Raw genomic sequence first — 25,978 nt, 5'->3', positions numbered from 1 at the left:
CCGGGTCGGGTGGGCGCGCGGGCTGCGGGCGCTGCGACTCGGGCGGGTGGGGCCTGTGTCCCGGCGAGCGTGTTCGGTGGTGGTTCCTGTTCTCTGCTCTGCGCGGCTGCAGCTCGGGCCTTGCGTGACCCAGCCGGACCATGGCTTCAGCTTTGGAAGAGGTAAGGGTCCGGCCTCCTCCCTCACTCGGTCGTGCGGGGCTTTCGGCGCTGGCTCCCGGCACTNTGATCGCCTCTCCGGCTCCCTCCCGTGTCGTCGGGTCCCCGAGCTTCGCCGCGGCCGCCCACCCGCCCACCTGCAGCGGCCCCTGCCGGCTTCCGGCCTCCGCTGCCCCGGGAAAGTTGCCGATCGACGCCCGCCACTCAGCCCCGGCCCGAGCCGGTGGCTGTGGGCGCCGGGCTGTGTTGCGGCCCCCGGCTGCAAGTAGTGCCCGCGGTGGAGCTGGGTGAGCTGGTCACCTTCACGTTTTCCTCCGGCTCCGTCCGCTCCTTCTGTACTAGCCCGAGGACGTGAAGCTTCTTTAAATTAGTGCTGACTGCAGAAACCGAGGGTCAGGCCACCGTAGACCCGACTGGAAGGTGAGAAGCCTTTCGTCCCGGCGTTTGGATTCTAGTCCTGTTTTCTCTACGCATATGAGTAGCTGTGTTACTTTGGACAAGTTACTGTGCTGCTCTGTGCCACAGTAGTATCCAAAAGGCTTCAAACCGTGCTTGGCAAAATTTAGTTTTAACTGGCGGTGGGGGGCGGGGGATAGCCTTTCTCTCTTTAAAGCTCTATAAACCCTGAACGGGCGGGTTAACTTTTTTGAAGACTTAGTTTGCATAGTTGGAAAAATGGGAATAATACATTGCTCTTTTCTTGGCCCAAATAGGATGTTACTACGTATTACTGTTATTCACGGAAAAAATGTTGAGTATTAACGAGATTTGTTTTCTGGAAATCTTGTCCTCAATAAGAACAAGTCTGAAAAATCCCAGACTTGAGAGTATTAGAATCTGGTTTGAATGAAGTGTGTGTGTGTATTGGGAATACCTTGCCCCAGGTTTATGGTATGTGTTAAAGGTGGGCCTTGGGTTTCCGTCCCTGTGACTTGAGGAGCCCATCTCCCTACAGTGACTTTACAGTCACACGTATGGAGAGCTCAGTATTAATCCTCTGCAAAACAGGATTTTTCTCAGTTGGGCTACCTAGAAGTATACACTTAGGGACACTTCTGGGATAGTTTTTGGTATAAAATTTAGTTTTTTAACCATTTTAAAGTATTGGCCAGGTTTTTTCTTAATGTTTTTTTTTAAATGTTTTATCTTGGTGCAGGCGGAGAAGGGCCAGGGGGTGGTGGGGACAGGATCCGAGGCCGGCTCTGTGCTGCCCGCAGAGAGCCTGATGCAGGACACAAACCTAGGAGCCGTGAGGTCACGTCCTGAGCATCCTGAGGTGGGACGCTTAACTGACTGAGTCGCCCAGCGTCCTGTCTAACGGTTTTTAGGATAAATATTCGGTGTCGCACAACTGTCACTACTCTATAATTCCACTTTTTCATCACTCCCAAAAGAAACCTATTAAGTGTCTGTTAGGCAGCCACTTCCTACTTCCCCTCCCTCCTGCAGCCACTAATTACCTGTCACTATGGATTTGCCTACTCTGGACATTTCATGTAAATGGGTTCTTACAGTGTGTGGCTTTTTACCTTTTGGCTTTTTTCATTGCTTAATCCCTAGTTCATCCGTGGTGTGGCATGTGTTCCTTTTGATGGCCGAATAATATTCCATTACATGGATATAGCACATTTTGTTCCTCTGTCACTGACAGACTTCTGGATGATTTTTGGCCATTATGAGCTGTGCTGCCATGAGTACAACTTATTATGAGGACGTGTGTTTTCCATTCTGTGAGGTAGAGACCTAAGAGTGGAATTGCAGGAGCACATGAACTCTTTTCAAAGTGGCGTACCACTTGACACACAAGCAGTGTACGAAGGTTCCAATTTCTGTCCCTCTCTTAAGGCTTGTTATTTTCAGGGGTCTGTGGTGTTGATGTTGGCCATCCTAGTGGGTGTGAAATGGCATCCTATTGTGATTTTGATGTCCATTTCCTTAATGGCTATATTCAAGTCCTTTTGTTTTGAGGCATTTTGGTTTTAATGCTCCCTGGTGAAGAATTTGGAAATAGTTAAAGCCTGAATGTGATTTTGCATAAGGAAAACAAATGCATGCCTCTGTAAATTAGAGGAGAAGCTACTGTATCTAAGACCTCTTAAAGCATGTGTGTAGGAAAAGTACCAAAGGGATCAATCTGCAAATAGCAGAAGAACTGAGAAATTCCCTAAAACAGGTCTTCTTTAAGTTGCTTCAGACTTAACAGTGGAAACCTTCCTTTTGTAGTAGGTGAGAGCCAAAATTGGCTGTAATGAGGCCTGAGAATTCCTTGCTTAGTTCTGAGTTCTAAGTTTGCTAGAAACAATTCCTTTACAGTCAAGAAATAAAACATTTTGTTTAGACTTGATATATTTTCTGGGTTTTTTGGTCGTTAACTAAATCCATACTTGGGAACAAATATATTATTTTTACGTTTCAAAATTTTTATCATACTGGTATTAGAATCAATGTGAAGTTTTTAGACCACCGTAATAAACTATTGCTTTGAACTGAAGCATCTTGCTTTTGTGCTCAAAAGATGAAATTGTAGGGTTTGTTGTCTTAGTAATACTATTTAACCACCAAAAGGAACACATGCCACACCACGGATGAGCTAGAGGTTATGATCCATGAAAAATAGGGTTTTGGGGGTGGGAAGAGTAGATAAGGACAGTAGACTGGCCACAGTTCAATTTTTATATACCATCTTTGTAGTCACAGAGAAGTGAAAGGAGGGCCATCTGAATTAAGAGAGATAATTTAAGACTTGGGGGTAAAAAAGCATTTGATTTTCTGTTACTACAGTTTGTAAGACTTAAGAAATAAGACTTTTAAAGTGGTATATATATACAATGGAGTATTACTCGGCAGTTAAAAACAATGAAATCTTGCCATTTGCAACTACATGGATGAAACTAGAGGGAGAAAGACAAATTTATCATATGACTTCACTCATATGTGGAGTTTAAGATACAAAACAGATGAACATAAGGTAAGGGAAGCAAAATTAATAAAAACAGGGAGAGGGACAAAAACATAAGAGACGCTTAAATAGAACAAACATGGTTGCCAGAGGGGTTGTGGGAGGGGGAATGGGCTAAATGGGTAAGGGGCATTAAGGAATCTTCTTAAATTCTTAAATTCCTGAAATTGTTGCACCATGTGCTAACCTGGATGTAAATTAAAAAAATAAATTATTAATAGAAAAGGATACAAGACTTTAAAACTCTACTTTGGACATTACACTAAGATATCAAGCATTTAAATATTTTTATATTGAGAAGTTTTTTTAATGTTTATTTTTAAGAGAGACCTTGCATGCCCATGGTGGGGGGAAGGGCAGAGAAAGAGGGACACAGAATACCAAGCAGGCTCAGAGCTAACAGTTTGACTGCGGGGCTCAGACTCAGGAACCTCAAGATCATGAGCTAACTAGAAATCAAGAGTCAGACACTCAACCCACTGAGCCACCCAGGCGCTCCTATACTGTTGTTGTCGTTGTCTTTTTTCAACTCCGCTATAGTCAAGTTGTTATTATCAAGCCAGAATGTAAAGTTATTTTAAGAACGATAAACCCCTTGTTTGTAAGGATCTTATGCATTTGCAGTATGTCAGGATAACTGGGGAAAAGGTTTCAAGCCGATTATCTTTCTCTGTAAAATGTTGGCCCTTTCTCTAGAAAGTAGAAACAGACACTGGCAGGCAGTGTGTCACACGAGAAGAACAAACAGGTGGTTTTTTCAGTGAACGAGAAGTTTGTCACACTTTGGATTGTTCGCGTAGGTTTTTCTCCTCTACGGTACAGCCAGGACCCAGACTTTTGACTGCAACATTACCCCTGAGATTCAGAATGACACTTTCTTTTTTTTGTCCTTTTTTTTTTTTAATTAAAAAAATTTTAATGTTTATGTTTGAAGGAGAGAGAGACAATGTTAGTGGGGGAAGGGCAGGGAGAGAGAGGGAGACACAGAATCCGAAGCAGGCTCCAGGCTCTGAGCTGTCAGCACACAGCCCGACATGGGGCTTGGACTCGTGACCGGCGAGATCATGACCTGAGCTGAAGTCAGTTGCTTAACCAACTGAGCCATCTGGGCGCCCCAAGACTTTTTCTTAAAAGCAGAAATGGGTTTTTTTTTTTTTTAATCTCTTGTCTTAAAAATGCAAATTTATTTATGTGTAGTATTTGAGGTAAGAGTCAGTGAGGAGCAGTTATAGAAAGTAGACTACTTCAGTAAATTTGCTGCAGTATTTCACCTTGTTCATCGTGTGTTTGCTCATCTTTTGTAAGATTTTTAAAATTACTGACATCTGATGACTAGAAGAGATGTTATAAGGAAATCTATGAATTGGCTTTTTTTTTTCTTAGAGAGTTCTTCATCCAGCTTTATGAATCACAGAAATATCGTGTAAGTAAAATGTCCTAAAACAAAGGCAGATAAAAAAACATTGGCCAAAGTGAAAATTTTAGGCTTGATTACCTACTGCTACTTTAATATTAAATTTTCCTTAAAAAAGAAAATAGGAAGCTTCGGTTATTTATAGTTCTACAGGCTGGAGAAAAGAATCCCAGGTTGTAACCCAGCCCTAGAAAATGTAAATGATCTTAATTCTTAGCTCTTCAGTAAATTGAAATGACCAGTGGGCATAATATCCAGCTATTGTCATTTTTATCATAGCTAACCCACTTTCTATTTTAACACAGCTACAGAAAGATCTAGAAGAGGTGAAGGTGCTGCTGGAAAAGACCACTAGAAAAAGAGTACGTGATGCTCTTACAGCTGAAAAATCCAAGATCGAGACAGAAATCAAGAACAAGATGCAGCAGAAATCACAGAGAAAAGCAGAACTCCTTGACAGTGAAAAGCCAGCTGCCATGGTGGCTCCCATTACAACAGGCTACACAGTGAAAATCAGTAATTACGGTATGACTCACTACCCTACATCCAGCTCTTTCTGCCTCCCAGCAACTTATTCCTGAGAGTGACCCACTAACAAACTCAATTTTTTAGATAATCTCAGTGTTAGGGAAGAATACATTGTAGAAGCTGTTAACAAGAGAGTGAGATGGTTTAGTATAATGAATAACAACAGAAATGAACCTATTCTGAAATATGGTTAGCATATAAGGAACACAGCTTCTTGTTTTGCTTTAATCCTGTTTTGCATTTTATTTTGCCAAACCACTACCAGTATTATCTAGGTAAATTGGAGAAACATCTTTGAGCGCCTAATATGTGCCACTGTTGTGCTTGGGCTTGTGGCAACAACAGTGATCAAGACCCGATCTTGCTCGTGGTGTGATTAGAACCCAGACCTACAACTAATACCATGTCACCCCGTTTTCCCTCAGTAGGTGGTTAGGAACAGTGCAACTTCGGTGTGAGAAGCTTTCACGAGGGGGAGGGACGGTCATTTTTCTTTGTGCTCACAACATCTAGCACGTAGTAATCAGTTCCTATTTGCTTCAATGAATAGGGATTTGGGGAGTTCTGTGGGAGTACAGCTGATGTAATCCGAAGGAGGTAAGGAATGGAGAATTACAAGAGACACTTGAGTTTGAAGGGCGAGTTCGGCAAGTGTGAGGAAAGGAAGGGGATCACGTGAGCAGAGGAGACGCATGGAGACACGAAAGGGAACATGTGTTTTCTGTACTGTCACAATGAAGAGCAGTGTGTCGTGCTTCAGAGGTGTACTGTGCTACGATAAGGAGATATGTTGTGTGCCTACTCGGCCATAGGAACCTGGTCTGAGGTTGTAGGATTATGGCATGTCCCCAGCAACTTAGATTTGGGTTTAGGGATGGACTGAATGCATGGGAAGAAACTGGATGAAGTTCTGCAGAATTCTCTAGGACATCTTTTTTAACACTACATTTCTATTGTGTAGTTCTAAGCAAGAGACTGGGATATGTGTATTTAATCCACATATATAATAAATAATGTACACATTTTTAGTATATACTTTGTACATGAAACTTACATGGTTTTTGTGTGGACAGTTCATCTAGGATAGAGAACAATATGAATAGTTTGATCAATACCGCAGTGGCATTTAGTGCAGCTATTGATTAGTGAAATTAGATTTGGATGAATTAGACTCTGAATGCTACTTTGTCAGGGAACTTCCTTTTAACTGCGTAGAGAAGCAGCAAGGATTATGAAATTAGATGATGCTGATGTTTAGCCATCCAGTTTAGTAGAGAATTATTGATATTTAGGTGTAGGAGAAAAATTCCACAAAATGAGCTGGGTTTTTTGTATTGTTTTTGGGGTTTTTTTGGTCTTAATTTTTTTGAGTATACTTGACCCATAGTGACATTAGTTTCAGGTGTACAGCATGGTGAGTCAGTATGTCTGTGGCATGCTGTGTCCTCACCACAAGCATAGCTGCCATCTGTCACTGCCCAGCACTATTACAGTATCGTCTGCCATATTCCCTCTGCTGGATCTTTTATTCCCCCTGACGTATTGATTCCATAACTGGAAGCCTCTGTCTCCCACTCCCCTTCATCACTGCGCCTGTCTTTTCCCCACAACCCCGGCAGCCATTGGTCTGTTCTCTGTATTTATGGGTCTGTTTCTGCTTTTGTTTGGTGTTTTAGATTCCATATATAAATGAAATCATGGTATTTGTCTTTCTTTGATTTACTTCACTTACATAATACTCTTTAAGTCCTTCTGAAAGATGGCAAGATCTTTTTTATGGCTGTGTAATATTCCATATCTGTATCATACATATATATCACATCTTCATCCATTCATCTGTTGATGGACACTTAGGTTGCTTCCCTATCTTGGCTGTTATAAATAATGCTACAATAAACATAAGGTGCATATTGTTTCTAATTAGTGTTTTCGTTTTCCAGAAGTAAATACTCAATAGTGGAATTACTGAATCATATAGTATTTCTATTTTAATTTCCAGAGCAACCTCCATACTGTTTTCCACACTGGCTGTACCAGTTGGCATTCCCACACAACAGCGCACAAGGGTTCCTTTTTCTCTACATCCTTACCTACGCTTGTTATTCTTGTTTTTGTTTTTAATTCTAGCCATTCTAATGGGTGTAAGGTGACATGTCATTGTAGTTTGGTATTTCCCTGATGATTATTGAGCATCTTTTCATGTGTCTGTTGGCCATCTGTTTGTCTTTGGGAAAATGTCTATTCAGGTCCTCTGCCCATTTTTCTTCATTGGATGTTGGGGGTGGGGTTTGGTATGGAGCTGTATATTAAGTTCTTTATATTTTTAATATTAACCCCTTATTGCAAATATCTTCTCCTTTTCAACAGGATGCCTTTTCATTTTGTTCATCTTTTTATGTACAGAAGCTTTTTACTTTAATTAAGTCTTAATAGTTTATTTTTGCTTCTGTTTTCCTTGCTCCAGGAGCCACATCTAGAAAAACGCTGCTGCAGCCAGTATCAGACATTATTGCCTATGTTCTCTTCTAGGAGTTCATGGTTTTATGTCTCATTTTTTGGTCTTTGGCCCATTTTGAGTTTATTGTTTTTTGTGGTATTAGAAAAATGAGCTACTCTTAGAAGAATGTATTTAGTGATCATATTTCTTATTCTGAGGTATTAAAAAAGTGCGGAGGGGGCTTTGTGTTCCGTAAACCTGTATTTGAATCTTAGTTCTACCACTATCTAGATGTCTTAACTTTGGGTAGATTACCTAACTGCCATAAGTTCAATTTCTCCATCTACAAAATTCTTCTATTTTAATTTTTCCAATGTTTCTGTTACTAGAATTTAGTTTTCTCCAGTTTTAGGAGCCATATGCATTTGCTGTTCTAGAGATAGTATGAGACTTCGTTCATGTCCCTTTTTTGTTGTTAATAGGATGGGATCAGTCAGATAAATTTGTGAAAATCTACATTACCTTAACTGGAGTTCATCAGATCCCCACTGAGAATGTGCAGGTGTATTTCACAGAGAGGTGAGTTTCACATTGGGGAAGATTAAGTCCGAGATTGCCTGATTACCAGTTCTTTTCTCTTGCAGTTTCTAAAACTGCTTAAATCTAGAATTATCCTTTACACCTGTTTTGAGGAGGTTATTCTCACCAGGGGTGGCCAAAAACACATCCTGAAATAAAACTTGTGGCTTTTTTTCCACAAGAGCTGTAGAGCACCTCTCCTAGAGGCAGAAAGCTCATGTATTCACTCTTGTGTTGTAGGTCATTTGATCTCTTGGTAAAGAATCTAAATGGGAAGAGCTACTCCATGATTGTGAACAATCTCTTGAAACCCATCTCTGTGGAAGGCAGTTCAAAAAAAGTAAGTTGGCTCTTTTTGTCATAATATTGTGAAACCTCATTAAATTGAACCTGGTTGATTTAGAATTGAGACGAGCTGGAATTAATTTATCCTCTGTAACAGGGATCGGCAGACTACAGCCTGATCCTTTTAGTGGAACATGCCTGTGCTCACTTAGGTGCTGTCTGGGGCTGCATTTGTGCTATAATGAAACCACTAGCTGCACCAGAAGCCTGAAATACTAACTATCTGGCCGTTTGTGAACTCCTATTCTATGAGAATAGATTATTTGGCGCCTGGGCAGCTCAGTCAGTTAAGCATCTTATTTTGGCTCAGCTCATGATCTTCTTGAGAACCCCATTTCAGGTGAGCCCTGCTTCTCTCTCTGCCCCTCACTCCCTTGTGCCCTCTCTTTTTCTCTCTCTCAAAAAAAATTATTAAAATAAGGAGAGGAAGGGGCGCCTGGGTGCCTCAGTCGGTTAAGCATCCGACTTCCAGGTCATGGTCTCATGGTTCATGGGTTTAAGCCCTGCATTGGTCCATGTGCTGACATTTAGCTCAGAGCCTGGAGCCTGCTTCTGATTCTGTATCTCCTCTTTCTGACCCTCCCCTGCGCACATGTGCGCGCTCCCTCTCTCTTTCTCTCTCTCTCAGAAATAAAACATTTTTTAAAAAATTTAAATTAGGGGAGGAATAAACTACTAAACTCAGAAAAGAGTGAGAACTGAGTTTTAATGCCAGTTTTGCTCCTTACTGGTTGTGATTTTTTGTCAGCTCACTTTACCATTCTGTGCCTCAAGTGTCCTCATTTATACTATGGAAATTATTTTACAAAGTTGCAGTTATAATGGTAGTGCTCAAATAATGGTAGCTTATATGTAATTTTTTAATAGTTTATTGTCAAGTTGGTTTCCATATAACACCCAGTGCTCACCCCCACAAGTGCCCTCATCCATGCCCATCACCCCCCCTTCCCCTCTCCCTCACCCCCATCAGCCCTCAGTTTGTTCTCAGTGTAAATTTTTGGTACATAAAAGGACTTCATCACTTAGCTTAACTGAAGTTAGTAAAACCTGTAAAAATAAAGTCTTTTAAAGTATTATGCATACTTTGCATTAGTTCAAGTAATTTTTTCTATTTAAATAAATAGGGTTTAATGCATCTGTTACATGTGCCGTTTTGCTATCTATGCTCATGCAGTTACATAGCAGGTTAAAGGTAGTATTAGAATGTAATTTACGAATCATCTTGTGTCTCATTGTTTCCTTCATCCATTAATCCCATAGTTGAATGAATACTCAGTCATAGGAATTCTGTGGATCATTGTTGAGTTCTGTATTCTCTTGTTTTTTGCCTTATCTCTGTCTGACTCCTAATATACGTCTCCTTCAGTCACCAAAATCCTGCCACTCCCGTCTTTTTATCAAACACCCCAAGATCATCGCATTTTACAGCCTTTCTCCTTGCGGTGCCCTTTCTTCCACATCTTGGGCCACTGCTCAGATTTCAGCTCAGAATCCTTCCCTAATGAAGTTCTTCCCTGAAACTCTGTTAACACCTTATCTTGGTTTTTGTCTTTATATTTGAAGGTATTCCAGTTTAACTTGTTCATGTTCTTTCTCTTCCATAAGTGTTTGTGGACTATGGCCTATATTTGTAAAAGTATTACTGACACATAAAACAGGTCCTACACATAATAGTAATTTGAGTAAATGTTTTCCAAATATCCATGCTCTCTCCATGTGTTCTAAGTTGTACTTGTTTCTTTTCTTCCAGGTTAAGACAGATACAGTTCTTATCTTATGTAGAAAGAAAGCAGAAAACACAAGGTGGGACTACCTGACTCAGGTTGAAAAAGAATGCAAAGAAAAAGAGTGAGTTTACTTTCAGTTTTTTAAGAATTCTAATGTATTCTTTGCTGGGATTGTAGATTTTTAACACTTTGCTGTTGTGGATAAGAGTCTGTGATTTGACCATCCCCTCTTCATCCAACCGATCATCTTCTATCTTTCAACTGTCAGACCCTATCTGAAGAGGGCACGTGTCCAGCAAGTTGCTTTATACCAAGGGCTTTAGTTTCGGTTGTTTTTTTTTGTGCTGGTTCATTTTTGTTTTTATTCATTCATTCATACATACATCATACGTACATACTGGTTTTTAACACTGAGCCAGTGTTGCTTCTATACAGATACCAGGTCCTTTCTGAGATTCCATTTCATTAGTCTAAGATACCACATAGAATTTTTTTTTAAGTAGGCCTCACACACAATGTGGGGCTTGAACTTGAAAGCCTAAGATCAAGAGTCATGCACTTATGTGGCGGAACTACCCATATATACTTTGGAATTCCACAGAAGTTTCTTACATGTAATTTAGTTTCACTGTCACACTGGTGTAGAGTGAAAAAGTAACGATACTTCCATCCCAGGTCAAACTGTTTCTCTGCTTTAAATGTCCTGCAGTAGCGATGTCCTACATTGAGTCACTTAGCCTTCCTTCCACATTTCTCTCACTCCTTCCCTGGTACCCTGCATGCACTTGATTGGCTAGGGTTAGGAACTATCTGAATTGATTTTAAATCAGAAATGAATTACCTGAGTCCAGGATCATGTCTTTGCCTGTTTCCTCAGAGCCTAGTTATGTGATCTAGCACTTAATAAGTGAAGAATATAATTGGCTCTGCTTAGACATTGAGAGGCATTGATTATTTTAAGAACATAGCAGTAAATGGGATCATTAATACATATTTGTATCTCCGTTATTTTTCTTTTTAACAGAAAGCCCTCCTATGACACTGAAACAGACCCTAGTGAGGGATTGATGAATGTTCTAAAGAAAATTTATGAAGATGGAGATGATGATATGAAGCGAACCATTAATAAAGCCTGGGTGGAATCAAGAGAGAAGCAAGCCAAAGGAGACACAGAATTTTGAGACTTGAAAGTCATTTTGGGGACTGTGATGTGGAAATACTGATATTTCCAAGGAGGAAATGTTGGTGAGCTGCACAGATAAATTTGACAGATAACTACTTACATAGCCTTCTTGTAAGTAAAGGCAGTGAATTCTCCCATTTCCTACTGGAGAATTTATTTAAATATGCTTATTAAAAACTTCCCCCAAAGATGATTTCCTTAGTAATCTGGGCATTTCGTTCAAAAAAGGGTAATATTGTATTCTTGTGTGAAATGTAAAAAAACAAGTCTTGCCTAATGATAATGCCACATTGTGTGTATTTTTGTTCAGCTAAGAAGTAGAAAACAAAAATTCTTGTTTGCCTATAAGCTCCTGACATCACCTCCCACGGATGTAAGAATAAGTAAAAATAAAACCTGGATTTTTGCATAAAATGCAAATTTGTACCTGTGTACTTCAAGGTTGTTGGTAGAGTTTTTCTGTGAGCAGCTTAGTCTATATATGCCGCACATTACCATGCCCTAATAATCCAATCACAAATGTTTTTCTCTAAAATATATTTATAAATAAGTTAAAGCTAAACCTATTTGACAATAATAACCATCTTTGTATATACAAATTAGTAAGTTGCCATGGATCAGATGGCTTACAAAAGCAGTAACGGTAAAGCAAAAATAAATGAAAACCCATCTATTCTTATGTTCACTCAAGTTGGTTAGGTTTTTGTTCAGTGGAATAGTTGATCTATCCAGGAGTGTGTCACAAAAGGCTTTAAGAGGGAGGATTTGTTTTCGAATGACTCCCTCTAGAAATCTGAAGTAAGAGCAAGATGCCCGCGATATATTTGCCAGTGCAGTTACATAAGAGAAAGCAAACATGTAGAGGAAAAAAATCAAGAGGATTAACCAAAACTACTGTGATAATCAGAATTTGGTAAAAGTGGTAGGGTAAATTTGTTATATAGGATAACAAAATTTAACATAACCTTTATAATAAAAGCTGTGGGATACTGGCATATAAATAAAGAGACCATTGGAACAGAACAGAAAAAGATCCAAGGCATATGGAAGTTTTAGAATATAGTAACAGCATTTCAAAACTGAAGGAGAGCCAGGCATTTGAGATAATAACTAAACAGAGCAGAGATCTAAATACGAGGACTAGGAGAGGGACAGAGCTCCACTTTAACACAAGAGTGAGGGAAACTATACCATGTGACTTCAGATCTAGAATAAAGCTAAATGCAGTAAAACCTCGGTTTGTGAACATACTTTCTCCCGGAAACATGCTTATAATCCAATGCATTTGTATGTCAAAATGAATTTCCCAAGAAGTGGTGAAGCTCAGATGATTTGCTCCACAACCCAAGAATATGCATATAAAAATGATTACAGTACTATAATACAAAATAATAAATAGAAAATACAAATAAATTCACCCGCACTTACCTTTGATAAACCTCCATGGCTGGTATGAGGGAGATAAGAGAGGAGGGTTATTGTGTAGGAGGACTTTCATTGTCACAAACGCATCACTGAGATCTACTGGCTCAATGGAATCTTTCTTCCTTGCAACTTTAACAAGGAACCTATCCAATGACACTTGCTTTTGCCTCCTTTTGAGGATTTTGCAGAAATGTGACATTGCACTGTCGTTAAAACATTCATCACTTGCACTGCTACAGCCTTGTTTGGGTGGTGCTTTTCTCCAAAATTTTGCTGTTCCCTACATGTTACACATCTTCTTAATCTCACTTGAAACAAAGGATTCCTCTGCCTTTTTCTCTACAGGTGAAATGTAGACTTTGTATAAAATCTTGCAATTTTGGCCACTCACGTACCTCGTTTGTACTTCTCGATGATTTCCTTAAGTTCCACTATAATCCTCTCCTGCTTACTGCCTTTCTTTTCAACCTGTTTTTCTGCACGGGGCCCATTGTATACTCGCACGGATGTTGACTACAGTATAGTATTAATAAACTGTCATACACTGTATTTAATGCAGCAGAGGAAAGGGTCTGTATCTGCAGGCAGCGTGCCCTAGAATGAAGCAAAGCAATTCCTAAGCTCACTCTTGTAGGAAAAGCAAAGAAAGGACTGTCCATAGGTGTTTGAAATGATAAAAAATGCACTCGTGCCAGTTGTGGGCACCTTCCAACATTCTGAAAAATCTTGATTTCTGCCTAACACCGCAGCCTGAGACCAATCATCCAAGTTTGGGAAATAATCACCCACAATCCCACAGTGAGAGAGAAAACCTTTGGCTCAGTTGTGATCATGTGATGTTCAGCGTCACGTACTACTTGTATTTCAAAATATCGCTCATTTATCACATTAGAAATGTTTGCTAGTCTTGTGGAACATTCCAAACCCACGTGTTTCATTGTATTAATCACCCAAGTAACCCAAGTTACTTGCAACCCAAGGTTTTAGTGTATTTGTAATTTTAACTACCTAATATCCACATGGCAAAGTAACCTAACCCCCAAAACATGACAGTACTACGGAGAGGATTCCCAAATTAAGTTCATAAAGAAATAAAAGTAACTGTAACATGCAAAAAGATGCTTGCTTATTCATTTTTTTTTAATTCAAGATTTTTTTTTTTCTGGGTGTTTAACATTTTATTTCTTGTACTTTTCTGAGTTATAAAAATACATACGAATTTTTTTGTTTTTACAAATAGTTTATTGTCAAGTTGTTTTCCATGTAACACCCAGTACTCATCCCCACAAGTGCCCTCCTCCATGCCCATCCCCCCCCTTCCCCTCTCCCCGACCCCCAACAGCCCTCAGTTTGTTCTCAGCATTCAAGAGTGTCTCTTGGTTTGCCTCTCTCCCTCTCCCCTACCATTTCCCCCCTTCTCCCCATGGTCCTCCGTTAAGTTCCTCCTAATCTTCCTATACGTGCAAACATGGTATTTGTCCTTCTCTGCCTTATTTTCCTCAGCGTAACACCCTCAAGGTCCATCCATGTTGCTACACATGGCCAGATTTCATTGTTTCTCATTGCCATCGTATAGATAAACCGTATCTTCTTGATCCATTCGTCCATTGATGGACACTTAGGCTCGTTCCATGTTTTGGCTATTGTTGAGAGTGCTGCTATGAACATTGGGGTACATGCGCTCCTATGCACCAGCACTCCTCTATCCCTTGGGTGAATTCCTAGCAGTGCTATTGCTGGGTCATAGGGGAGTTCTATTGTTAATTTTTTGAGGAACCTCCACACTTGTTTTCCAGAAGGGCTGTACCAGTTTACATTCCCTCCAAAAGTGTAGGAGAGTGCCTGTTTCTCCACATCCTTGCCAGCATCTAGAGTTCTCTGATTTGCTCATTTTAGTGACTGGTGTGAGGTGGTATCTCAGTGTGGTCTTGATTTGTATTTCCCTGATGAGAGATGCTGAGCATCGTTTCATGTGTCTGTTGGCCATCGGGATGTCCTCTATGGAGAGGTGTTTGTTCCTATCTTCTGCCCATTTCTTTACTGGGTTGTTTTTCGGGTGTGGAGTTTGGTGAGTTCCTTATAGATTTCGGATATTAACCCTTTGATATGTCATTTGCAACTATCTTTTCCCATTCCATTGGTTGCCTATTAGTTTTGTGGACTGTTTCTTTGGCCGTGCAGAAGCTTTTAATCTTGATGAGGTCCCAATAGTTTATTTTTGCTCTTGATTCCCTTGCTTTTGGGGATGTGTCAAGTAAGAAGTTGCTGCGGTGGAGGTTGTTCATTTTTTTTTTAATGTTTTTTTACTTATTTCTGAGAGAGAGAGAGAAACCATGTGAGCAGGGGAGGGTCAGAGCTCTGAGCTAGCTGTCAGCACAGAGACTGACACGGGGCTCAAACCCATGAACCGTGTGATCATGACCTGAGCTTAAGTTGGACGCTCAACTGACTGAGCCACCCAGGCGCCCCAATGCTTGCTTGTTCAGAAGATGAAAACATTGTTTATCTTTTGCCAGAAAAACTCCAAAAGTTTAACATACTATTAAAGAGTATGGGGAAATACCTAATAAGGGAACGGAATAAAAAGCTTATAAACGTAAGAACTCCCATAGAAAAGTAGCTGGTAATTTCTTATCAGAATTATTAAGAATTAATACAGAATTATCTACACATCTATCCTTTGACTCACAAGTCTACTTTTGGCCTCTTTCCCACAGCTAACACTGGCAAAAATTTATAATGATAAATGAAAAAAAAAAAAGAAAAAAGAAAGAAATAGCCAAATGCCAATTAATGACTAGCCGAATAAACAGGTAACATCCAGTGGGAGAGTCCTTAACAGTCACAAAAAGACATGAAGATTATTTCTCCATATTGGTACAGAAAAATTGTCAGGATACAAGAAAAGCAAAATGTAAACATGGTTTATGGGATACTTCCCTTAGTGTTAGGGTGAGAAATGTGAATCCACATAATGTATCTGCTTGTTTCAAAAAGAAGCTAGAAGAGTCACCCAAACTGGTAAGAACGGTCACCAATAGGGCAAAGAACAAGGCAGGATGGAAACAACACTTGTGGGTGTACTTTTGTCTATAGTTTCAATTTTAGAACCATCAAAATTAAGAATTTAAAAGCTAAATATGGGGTGCCTGGGTGGCTCAGTCAGTTGGGCATCTGACTGCTGAGTGTACAGCCTGCTGAAGATCGTCTCTCTCTCTTCCTCTGCCCCTCTGATCCTTGCTCTCTCAAATTTTAAAAAGCTAAGTAAACTTTTGAAACATTTGAAAACCTACAAAGTTGTGACACATTACTTACAAGTGACTTTAAAATACAGTGTTCTGTCCATTGCTTTTGGGACGGAAAAGACAAAAAGAACCATAGGTAGAAGCCTTAAAGCTGCAATTACTAGTGTTAGGAGTAAAACCAGTAGTATGTTAAAGCTATTTTCATGTATATGATAAAAGTAATGAACTGGGTTAATATTTTCACAAGTACAGAATCAATACAAACAACCATTATTTTTTTTAATGTTTTATTTATTTCTAGGAGAGAGAGAGAGAGAGCGTGAGCAGGGGAGGGTCAGAGAGAGAGGGAGTCACAGACTGAAACAGGCTCCAGGCTCTGAGCTGGCGGTCAGCACAGAGCCCGACGCGGGGCCCGAACCCACGAACCGCGAGATCATGACCTAAGCGAAAGTCCGACGCTTAACCGACTAAGCCACCCAGGTGCCCCATTATTATTTTTTTAAATACACATTTCCTGGCAACACCCACTGAGAGGGCCTAAAGGTGAGGATAATTCAGAATTCAGTAGCAAAGAGTAGCAACTTTAGTGCTCAGATGTGGTCTCTAAACATTTCCTACAAAAGGACCAGGGACCCTTGAAGAAAATGTCTGAGGCAGAAAACACCCAAGGTAAGCCTGGGTTCTCTTATGCCAGAAAGTGAGGAAATACCAAATTTCCTTCATTAAATCAACAGGATGTAGGACCCAATAGTGGCTGGACAAGGGGCAGTGGGAGGATTAACTTGAGCATCAAAATACCGTCTGGAGTACACTGAAGCAAATCTACAGAAAATCTCCGAGTTCATAACGATAGTGAAAAATCATGTTACTTTTGAAAGTTGTCAGAGTACTAACTCATTTACTCTGTAACTTAAAATGGAATCATGCATTTATCTGTATGTAGTCTTGATCGAAAGAAACGAATTTCAGGGAAGTATCACTGAAGAAAAAGTCCTTATAGAAAAATGCCAGCTAATAGAGAAAAAATGATGGAATTTACAAAGTCACTATTGTAACCTTAATGAAATAAAGACTAGGGTAAAAATCATCAATGAAACGCTAAAATCCTTAGGGGACACACTGAATGCAGGGAGCAGGCTGCCCCTACCCGAACCCATTAGTCCATTAGCACTGAAAGTTGGACAGATATTTGCTTTCTTTTTCTTTAAGGGTGAATTTTTATTTCAGAAATAACCCCTTGTGGGTTTTTAAGCTTATTTATTTTGAGAGAGAATGCACGAGCGGGGATAGGGCAGAGAGGGAGAGAGAGAGAATCCCAAGCAGGCTCCATAACGTCAGCACAGAGCCCAACATGGGGCTCAATCCCACAAATGGGGCTCGATCCCACAAACCGTGAGATCATGACCTGAGCTGAAACCAAGAGTCAGACACTCCACTGGCTGAGCCACCCAGGCGCCCCAGATATGTGCCTTCTGATGTGACAGGAACTAGGACACAGCACACTTGTGAAGATTTATCCCTTAAACACTGAGCCTGGACCCTGTCAAGCCTCTGAATGTAACTATGAAGAAGCACACAGCCAGATGTTGGCCACTGTACAGGACAAATGAGTTGTAGGAGGAAAACAGGGATGAGAGGCACAGCAACCAATGAAATATACAGATTGTGCTCGGACCCAGGTTCAAACCAATGAAGAGGGTGTCCTATCAATGATCTGCCAGAAACCCACAGATCTGACATCCTAATTAGTGGCTGCAGTGTTAACTAGAGCATTCCAGTTTTAGTTGTAATACAAACTTGGGAAATAAGAATCCATGGTTTGTGCTAATTCTCTCTCACGGCTTCACCTCCACCAAAATTCCAGACTCTGCTCTCCAGCTGCCCATTGGACTTCTCCATGGAGAAGACACATGGACGAATCTCCAACAGCACAACTGAAGCCTGAACTCACATACCCGGTTTCCTCCAAACCCATTCTTCTCTTCCTGTATTTTCTATCTTGGTGCTGCCTTCTCCCATCCTCCTGGTCACCCTTACCAGGAACAGAGAGTCCCCTTTTCTAGTAAATGTAATCAGCCTCTAAGTCTGGCCCAATTTTCTTTCCTAAATAAGACTTTTAAAATCTGTCCCACTTGTCTTCTTTGCTAATGACTGAACTCCCTTTGTCCAGGCCCTGGTTTTCCAGAACGATTATGACATCTTCCTAACTGGTTATCTTGCACGGAGCCTTTTCTCTCACGGCCTAGATCTACCATGTGGTCGTCAGTTATCTGTAGAGGAAACCGATGATGTAATTCCTCTGCTTAAAACTCTCCAGCAGCCAGTATTTGTCTTACCTTCACATAATGTGACCTCTTCCATGACTGGGCCTTTGTCTTGGGTCTCATCTTCCTCATACAATGAAGTGGCTGCTTGCACTGTTCCCTCTGTAAACATCTCGTGCCTTGCCTCCTGAATGAAGTTCAGATGTTTGCTCCAGAAACACTCTTCTGATGGCACACAGGGGCTTCCACACTACATCCTGGACATTTCTGTCACTGGGTGGTCACTGCTCAGCTACTGAACAAGACCACCTTCTGCTCTCTCTACTCATTTCTGTTATAGACAACAATACAGAAAATCTATACTATTCCTACAAAACTGCTCCTCTTTGGATAGATTTTCAGGGGCTTAAGGAGACATTTTGTTCTGAAGGCTGTTGAAGGTGGAACAAGGAAACATTTAGTGGTTTATGTTCCGCCATCACACAAAGAAGTTGAACATTAGACCATCAAGAACATCGGCTCTACCTTCCAACATAGCACACAGTGTTCCTCTAACAATGAGAACTAGTAAAGTGCACTGCGCAGGTCAGGGAAGCCCAGCCCCGGATTACAAATGGCCACAGATGAGCTCCTTGTCCATGTGTTGCATTAACTATTAGATAAAATTGCTTTATGAAATAATGCCCTTAAAAAAATACAGGAACCCTTAGGATGTTGCTAAAAGATTAAATGTGAAGGAAAAGGGAGGCATACAGAGAACATTTTCACAGAATATTTATTACTCTACTCCTTGTACTATGCATGGAAATAGTATGTTTAATTTTTAAGTCCAAGAAAAAAGAGAATTCACAGACAGCCTGAGTTCACTGACAGAATGAAACAACCCAATTTCTTCATTGAAAATTAAAAAGTAATTTAGATGTAGGCAACATCAGGCAGACTCGACCCCTATGAAGCCAGGGTTTTGTCTGTTAGAAAAGTCTCTTCTTGCCGGAACTGCCCAGTGGGTCCGGAGCGGATCACCACATTGCCCGCTGAACCCCCGACAGTTGCCCATGGTCTGCCAAGTGACGGAAGACAATACGACTGAGCCTCCAGCGCCGCTTTACACCACGTGGACGGGACGTCATAACACACCGATTTCGGATTCTAACAGGACAGCTATCCCGGGGAAGGGCAGCAATTTCTCCATCGGCCACTTCCTAAGGGAAGTCACAACATTACACATATCACATGCATATACTTATTCTATATGCTTAAGTCAATGCTTACAGTAAGGGAACAAAGGGCTAGAGTCAGTGATGTAGCCAGTTTGCTCAAAGAACCTTGGACACTGTAGTGAACCCTAACCTCTGGGTAGAAACAAATGGACCAGAAAAATGACAGAAATGTGTCACAAATGTGTGGCATGCTCCCAATAAGATATTTAAAATTTTATAGAAATTTAACATAAATACACAAGAATCTACAAACCGGAAATGTAACAGCTCAGCAACTTTTAACAGTACATCTGAGTAATAAGTACCTAGAATACAAAAACAAAACAAAACCATGATGGGCACCCTGGGTCCTGCCTGTGCCTCCTTTCAGACACTGAGCACAGACACCATCCGCTAACAGCTCACCTGATTACTAACACTGTAGATGAGCTTTTCATATTTAGAATTTTATATAAATCTAACCATACAGGAGGCATTCTTTTTTATTCATTTCTCTTTGGCTTCTTCCATTCAATACTATGCTTGTGAGATTCATGCATACTGTTTGATTTTCATTGTGTGACCATACTGGAATTCGCTTATCCATTCTACACATAATGGACATCTGGGTGGTTTCCAGTTCTGAGCTATTATGAATAGGGCAGCTGTATAAATTTTCTTCTTTCTGAATCTTTTTATTTCTATTGAAGTACAGTTGACACACACTGTCAGCTATAGGTGTACGCCATGGAGATTAAACAAGTCTACACATTACGCTGTGCTCACCCACGTGTGGCTACCAACTGTCATCACACAACACCATTGCAACGCCATTGACCATATTCTTCATGCTGTACCTTCCATCCCCGTGACTTATTCGCCCATAACAAGAAGCCTGTACCCCCCACTCCCTCTGGCTAAACAGTTTGTTTTCTGTATTTATGGGTCTGTTTCTGTTATTGTTTTTGAGAGTTCACATATAAGTGAAAGCATATAGCATTTTTCTTATTTCACTTAGCATAATACTTTCTAGGTTCAACCATGTTGTTGAAAATGACAAGATCTCATTGCTTTTTATGGCTAATATGTCACTTATTATATATATGTATATATATGTATACATACATGCATCTTCTTTATCCAACTTTTTGTCAATGGGCACTTAGGTTGCTTCCATATCTTGGCTACTGTAAATAATGCTGCAGTAAACACAGAGGTGCATGTATCTTCCTGAATTAGTGTTTTCACTTTCCATAGGTAAACACCCAGTAGTGGAATTACTGACTCATATAGTATTTTATTAAAAAATTTTAATATTTGTTTTTGAGAAAGAGAGTGTGTGTGTGTGCACGCGTGAGAGCAGGGGGCAGCAGAGAGAGAAGGTAAGAGAAAGAACCCAAGCAGGCTCTGTGCTGTCAGCGTAGAGCCCAATCCGGGGCTCAATCTCACAAAATTATGACCTAAGCCAAAATCAAGAGTCAAACACTGACTGAGCCACCCAGGCGCCTTGACTGAATCATACAGTATTTCTTTTTAAAAATTTTTTAAAATGTTTATTTCTTTTAAAAAAATTTTTTTTAATGTTTTTATTTATTTCTGAGAGAGAGAGAGGGAGACACAGAATCTGAAACTGGCTCCAGGCTCTGAGCTAGCTGTCAGCACAGAGCCCAATGTGGGGCTCGAACCCACAAACTGTGAGATCATGACCTGAGCCGAAGTTGGACGCTTAACCGACTGAGCCACCCAGGTGCCCCTCATACAGTATTTCTATTTTTATTTTTTTATTTTATNACCGCGGGATCATGACCTAAGCAAAAGCCGGACGCTTAACCAACTAAGCCACCCAGGCGCCCCAGTATTTCTATTTTTAATTTCTTGAGTAATCTCCACACTGTCTTCCACAGTGGACACACCAATTTATATTCCCACCAACAGTGCACGAAGATTCCCTTTAATCCACATCCTCGCCAACACTTTTTATCTTTTTAATTCTAACCATTCTGACAAGTGGAAGGTGAGTGACATCTCACTGTAGCTTTGATTGGCATTTCCCTATGATTAGTGATGTGGAGCATCTGTTCACGTGTCTGTTGGCCATCTGTCTTCTTCAGAAAAATATCTATTCAGGTCCCCTTTTTTTTCTCTGCCTATTTTTAATTGAATTATTTGCTTTTTGGGGGGTGTTGAGTTCTAGGAGTTCTTTACATATTTTGAGTGCTAACCTCTTATTATTTGCAAATATCATCTATTCATTAGGTTGTCTTTTCATTTTGTTGATGTGCAAAAACTTTTATTGTGGTGTAGTCCTAATAATTTATTTATGCTTTTGTTTCCCTTGCCTAAGAAGACAGGTCTAGAAAAATGTTGCTACCACTGATGTCAAAGAAATTACTGCCTATATTTTCTTCTAGGGGTTTTATTGTTTCAAGCCTCACATTTAGGTCTTTAATCCATTTTGAGTTTATTTTTGGGTATGGTTAAGTGGTCCACTTTCCCAAAAGCATTTATCAAGGAGACTGTCTTTTCCCCATTGTACATGCTTGCTTCCTTTGTTGTAGACTGAGTTTCTGTTCCAGTGATCGATGCCTATTTCTGTGCCAGTACTGTTTTGATTATTATTGCTTTGTTGTACATTGAAATCTGGGATTGGGATACCTCCAGCTTTGTTCTTTCTCAAGATTACTCTGGCTACCTGAGCTCTTAAGTAGTTCCATAAAAATCGTAATATTATTTGTTCTAGTTCTGTGAGAAGTGCTGGTGGTATTTTGATAGGGATTGCACTGAATCTGCAGATTGCTTTGGGTATGTGGACATTTATGCAATAGTAATCCTTCTAATCCATGAGCATGGAATATTTTTCCATTTGTTTGTATTGTCTTTCTTTCATCAATGTTTTTATAGTTTTTAGAGTATAGATCTTTCAACCTTTTGGTTAGTTTATTCCTAGGTATTTTAATGTTTTGGGTGCAACTATAAATGGAACTCTTTTTTTTTTTTTTACTTTAATATTTTTATTCATTTATGAGAGACAGAGAGAGATGGTATAAGCAGGGGAGGGGCAGAGAGAGAGGGAGACACAGAATCTGAAGCAGGCTCCAGACTCTAAGCTGTCAGCACAGAGCCCCATGTAGGGCTTGAACTCACAAACTGCAAGATCATGACATGAGCCGAAGTCAGCCCCTTAACCAACTGAGCCACCCAGGTATCCCAGGAATGTTTTCTTAATTTCTCTTTCTACTACTCTGTCATTAGTGTATAGAAATGCAACCAATTTCTGTGAATTAATTTTGTATCCTGAAACTTTACTGAATTCATTTATTACTTTTAATAAGTTTTTTGGTGGAATCTTTAGGGTTTTCTATGTATAGTATCATGTCATCTCCAAATAGTGACAGTTTAACCTCTTCCTTGTCAATATGGATGCTGTCTATACCTAACTTTTGTCTGACTGCCGTGGCTAGGATTTCCGGTACTATGTAGAATAAAACTGGCAAGAGTAGACTCCTTGTCTTGTTTCGGTTCTTAAAGGAAAAGCCCTCAGTTTTTCACCACTATATACATTCTTGTTTAAGTCATTTGGAAAATATGTGAATGTATTTCTGTTGTCTCCCCATGTTTTTTCCCAGCTTTACTGAGATATAATTGACACATAACATTGTGTAACACATTTGATACATGTATGCCTTGCAAATAATTACTACAATGAGGCCTAATGAACACCTCCATCATCCCAAATAATTACCTTTTTATGGGTGATGAGAACATTTAAAATTTACTCTCTTAGCAAGTTTCAAGCATGTAATACAGTATTGTTAGCTATGATCACAATTTTATATGTTAGATTTTCAGAACTTATTCAGTTTATAAACAGAAGTTTGTATACTATGCCCAACATCATCTCATTTCCTCCAGCTCCCAGCCACTAGGAACCACCATTATAATCTGTTCCTATGAGTGTAACTTGTTCCACATTACATATGTAGTGAGATCAAACAATATTTGTCTTCCTCTGACTTATTTAATGTAATGCTCCCAAGGTACATTTAGGTTTCTGCAAAGGGCAAAATCCCATTACATTGTGTGTGTGCGCGCGCACGCGCACACACTTTCTTTGAATAAATATTTGCTGACAACCTTCATTTGCTGACATGCAGGATGTTTCCATGTCTTGGCTACGGTGAATAATGCTGCCATGAACATGGCGGTGCAGATATCTTCTTGAAATACGATTTTCATTTTCTGCAGATACTCAGAAGTAGAACTGCTAGATCATATGGAAATTCTAATTTTAACTTTTTGAGGAAACTCCAGTTTTCAATAGTTAGTGCACAAATTTACATTTCCACCAACAGTGCACAAGGGTTCCCTTTTATCCACATCCTTGACAACACTTACCTTTTGTCTTTTTGATAATAATCATTCTAACAGGTATAGGGTAATATCTCATTGTAGTTTTGATTTGCATTTCCCTGATGGTAAGTAATGTTGAGCATTTTTTCATGTACTGGTTGGGGACATTTGTATGTCTTCTTTGGAAAAATGTCTACTGAGGTTCTCTGCTCACTTTTCAACAGAAATCGTTTTGGGTTGTTTTGCTGCTGTTGTTTTTTTTCTTTGCAACTGAATTAGAGGAGTTCCTTACATATTTTGGATACTAATCCTTGCTCAGATCTTTTGCCATGCAGAAACTATTTACTTTCATGCAGTCCCACTCATTTATTTTTGCTTTTGTTGCTTATACTTTTGGTGTCGTATCTAAAAAATTATTGTCAATAGCAATGTCAAGGAGGTTCCCTTACGTTTTCTTCTAGAGGTTTTATAGTTTCAGGTTTTAAGTTTTCACCCATTTCGAGTTAATTATTGTCAGTGGTATAAGACAGAGGTCCAGTTTCATTCTTTTGCACATGAACATCCAGTTTCCCCAACACCATTTATTGAAGACACTACCCTTTCACTATCAAGCAGTTTTGGTTCCCTTGTTGGGAATCAACAGGGATGGGTTCTGGGCTCTTGGTTCTCTTCCACTGCTCTATGTTTTATGGAATATCAAACTATTTTCAGTACTATAGCTTTGTAATAAAGTTTTTTTTTTCTTTAAAGACTTTAAAGTAATCTTTATACCAAATGTGGGGCTTGAACTCACAACCCCAAGATCAAGAGTCACGCTCTACCGACGGAGCCAGGCAGGTGCCCCCGTAATAAAGTCTTAAACATTAGGAAGTGCGTCAGGGCGCCTGGGTGGCTCAGTCCTTTAAGCGTCCAACTTTGCCTCAGGTCTTGATCCCATAGTTGATGAGTTTGAGCCCCACATCGGGCTCTGTGCTGACAGCACCTGACAGGAGCCTGCTTCGGATCTCTGTCTTCTTCTCTCTGCCCCACCCCTACTCACTCATGCACTCTCTTGGGAAAAAAAAAAAAAAAAAGGAACGTTAAAAATTAGGTGTGTAGGTCCATTTACTACAAAAAAAAAAAAGAAAAAGAAAAAAAAGAAAAAAGAAAGCATTTGGCCTCCAGTTTTGTTCTCTCTCAGATCTGCTTTAGCAATTCAGGGGTCTTTTGTGATTCCACACGAATTTTAGGGTTTTTTTTAATTTTAATTTTTTTTTATTTCTGTGAGAAATGCCACTGAAATTTTTATAAGGATTGCAAAGAGTCTATAGATGGCTTTGTATAGTATGGACATTTTAATAATATTCATTCTTTTGATCCCTGAACACAGAATATCTTTTTTTCTTCAATTTCCTTCATCAATGTCTTATAGTTTTCAGTGTACAGATATGTCCCCTCTTTAAATTTATTCCTAAGTATTCTACTGATTTTGATGCTTTTGTACATCAGATTACATTATTCCCTTTTCAGATTTGATTTGAATGCCTTTTTAAAATTTTTTCAAGGCACCTGGGTAGCTCAGTCAGTTAAGCATCCGACTTCGGCTCAGGTCATGATCTCACGGTTCGTGGGTTCAAGCCCTGCATCAGGCTGTGGTGCTGACAGCCAGCTCAGAGCCTGAAGCCCGTTTCAGATTCTGTATCTCCGTCTCTCTCTGACCCTCCCGTGCTCACGCTCTCTCTCTCCCTCTCTCAAAAATAAATAAAACATTAAAACATTTTTTTAAAATTTTTTCTTGCCTGACTGCTCTGGCTAGACTTCCAGTACTATGTTGAATAGAAGAGCCAACAGTAGGCATCTTTTTCCTATTCTTGATCTTAGAGGAAAAGCTTTCAACCTTTCACCATTGAAAATTATGTTAGCTAGAGGCTTATTCTTTTGTTGCACGTTTCCTCTACCTCTAATTTGTTAAGAGCTTTTATCATGAAATAATGTTGAATTTTGTCAAATGCTCTTTCTGCAATCTGTTGAGATAAGTTTATGATTTTTTTTTTTTTGAGAGAGAGAGACCAAGAGCGAGTTTGAGCAGGGAAGGGGGGGAGGGAGGGAGAGAGGGAGAGGGAGAGAGAGGGGGAGAGAAAATCCTAAACCGGCTCCATGCCCAATGTGGAGCCCAACATAGGACT

The 25,978-nt window shown here is 39.9% G+C and overlaps 2 protein-coding genes across 3 annotated transcripts in view; one reads left to right on the top strand and one right to left on the bottom strand.

The window, feature by feature from the left end:
• The first annotated feature begins 6 nt into the window (after positions 1-6).
• On the top strand, positions 7-11,744 carry CACYBP (calcyclin binding protein). Of its 2 annotated transcripts, none has more exons than XM_077763331.1 (6): positions 7-161; positions 4,837-5,056; positions 7,979-8,075; positions 8,316-8,415; positions 10,171-10,268; positions 11,172-11,744. In XM_077763331.1, exons 1-6 carry the CDS (start codon positions 141-143, stop codon positions 11,326-11,328), a joined length of 693 nt encoding a protein of 230 aa, XP_077619457.1. In that variant the 5' UTR covers positions 7-140; the 3' UTR covers positions 11,329-11,744. The 2 variants fall into 2 exon arrangements, with proteins under 2 accessions (XP_077619457.1, XP_077619459.1); XM_077763333.1 differs by lacking the exon at positions 7-161 and adding an exon at positions 424-578.
• Positions 11,745-19,020: 7,276 nt separating this feature from the next.
• Positions 19,021-25,978, bottom strand: part of MRPS14 (mitochondrial ribosomal protein S14) — a 28,244-nt gene continuing 21,286 nt past the window's right edge. The window contains exon 3 of the mRNA XM_077763141.1: positions 19,021-19,466. Coding sequence (XP_077619267.1) covers positions 19,284-19,466 — 183 coding nt within the window. The 3' untranslated portion in view covers positions 19,021-19,283. The remainder of the gene's footprint in view (positions 19,467-25,978) is intronic.

Source organism: Crocuta crocuta, unplaced genomic scaffold (assembly GCF_008692635.1).
Source record: "Crocuta crocuta isolate KB4526 unplaced genomic scaffold, BGI_CrCroc_1.0 scaffold3, whole genome shotgun sequence".
NCBI lineage: Eukaryota > Metazoa > Chordata > Mammalia > Carnivora > Hyaenidae > Crocuta > Crocuta crocuta.
This window is presented reverse-complemented; position numbering and strand designations above follow the sequence as displayed.

Excerpts from the sequence above, each read along its gene's own strand:
- CACYBP (XM_077763331.1), top strand. The coding sequence starts at position 141 with ATGGCTTCAGCTTTGGAAGAG. Across the intron at positions 8,076-8,315 it reads CAGGTGTATTTCACAGAGAG|GTCATTTGATCTCTTGGTAA; the intron begins GTGAGTTTCACA and ends CTTGTGTTGTAG. Across the intron at positions 8,416-10,170 it reads TGGAAGGCAGTTCAAAAAAA|GTTAAGACAGATACAGTTCT; the intron begins GTAAGTTGGCTC and ends CTTTTCTTCCAG.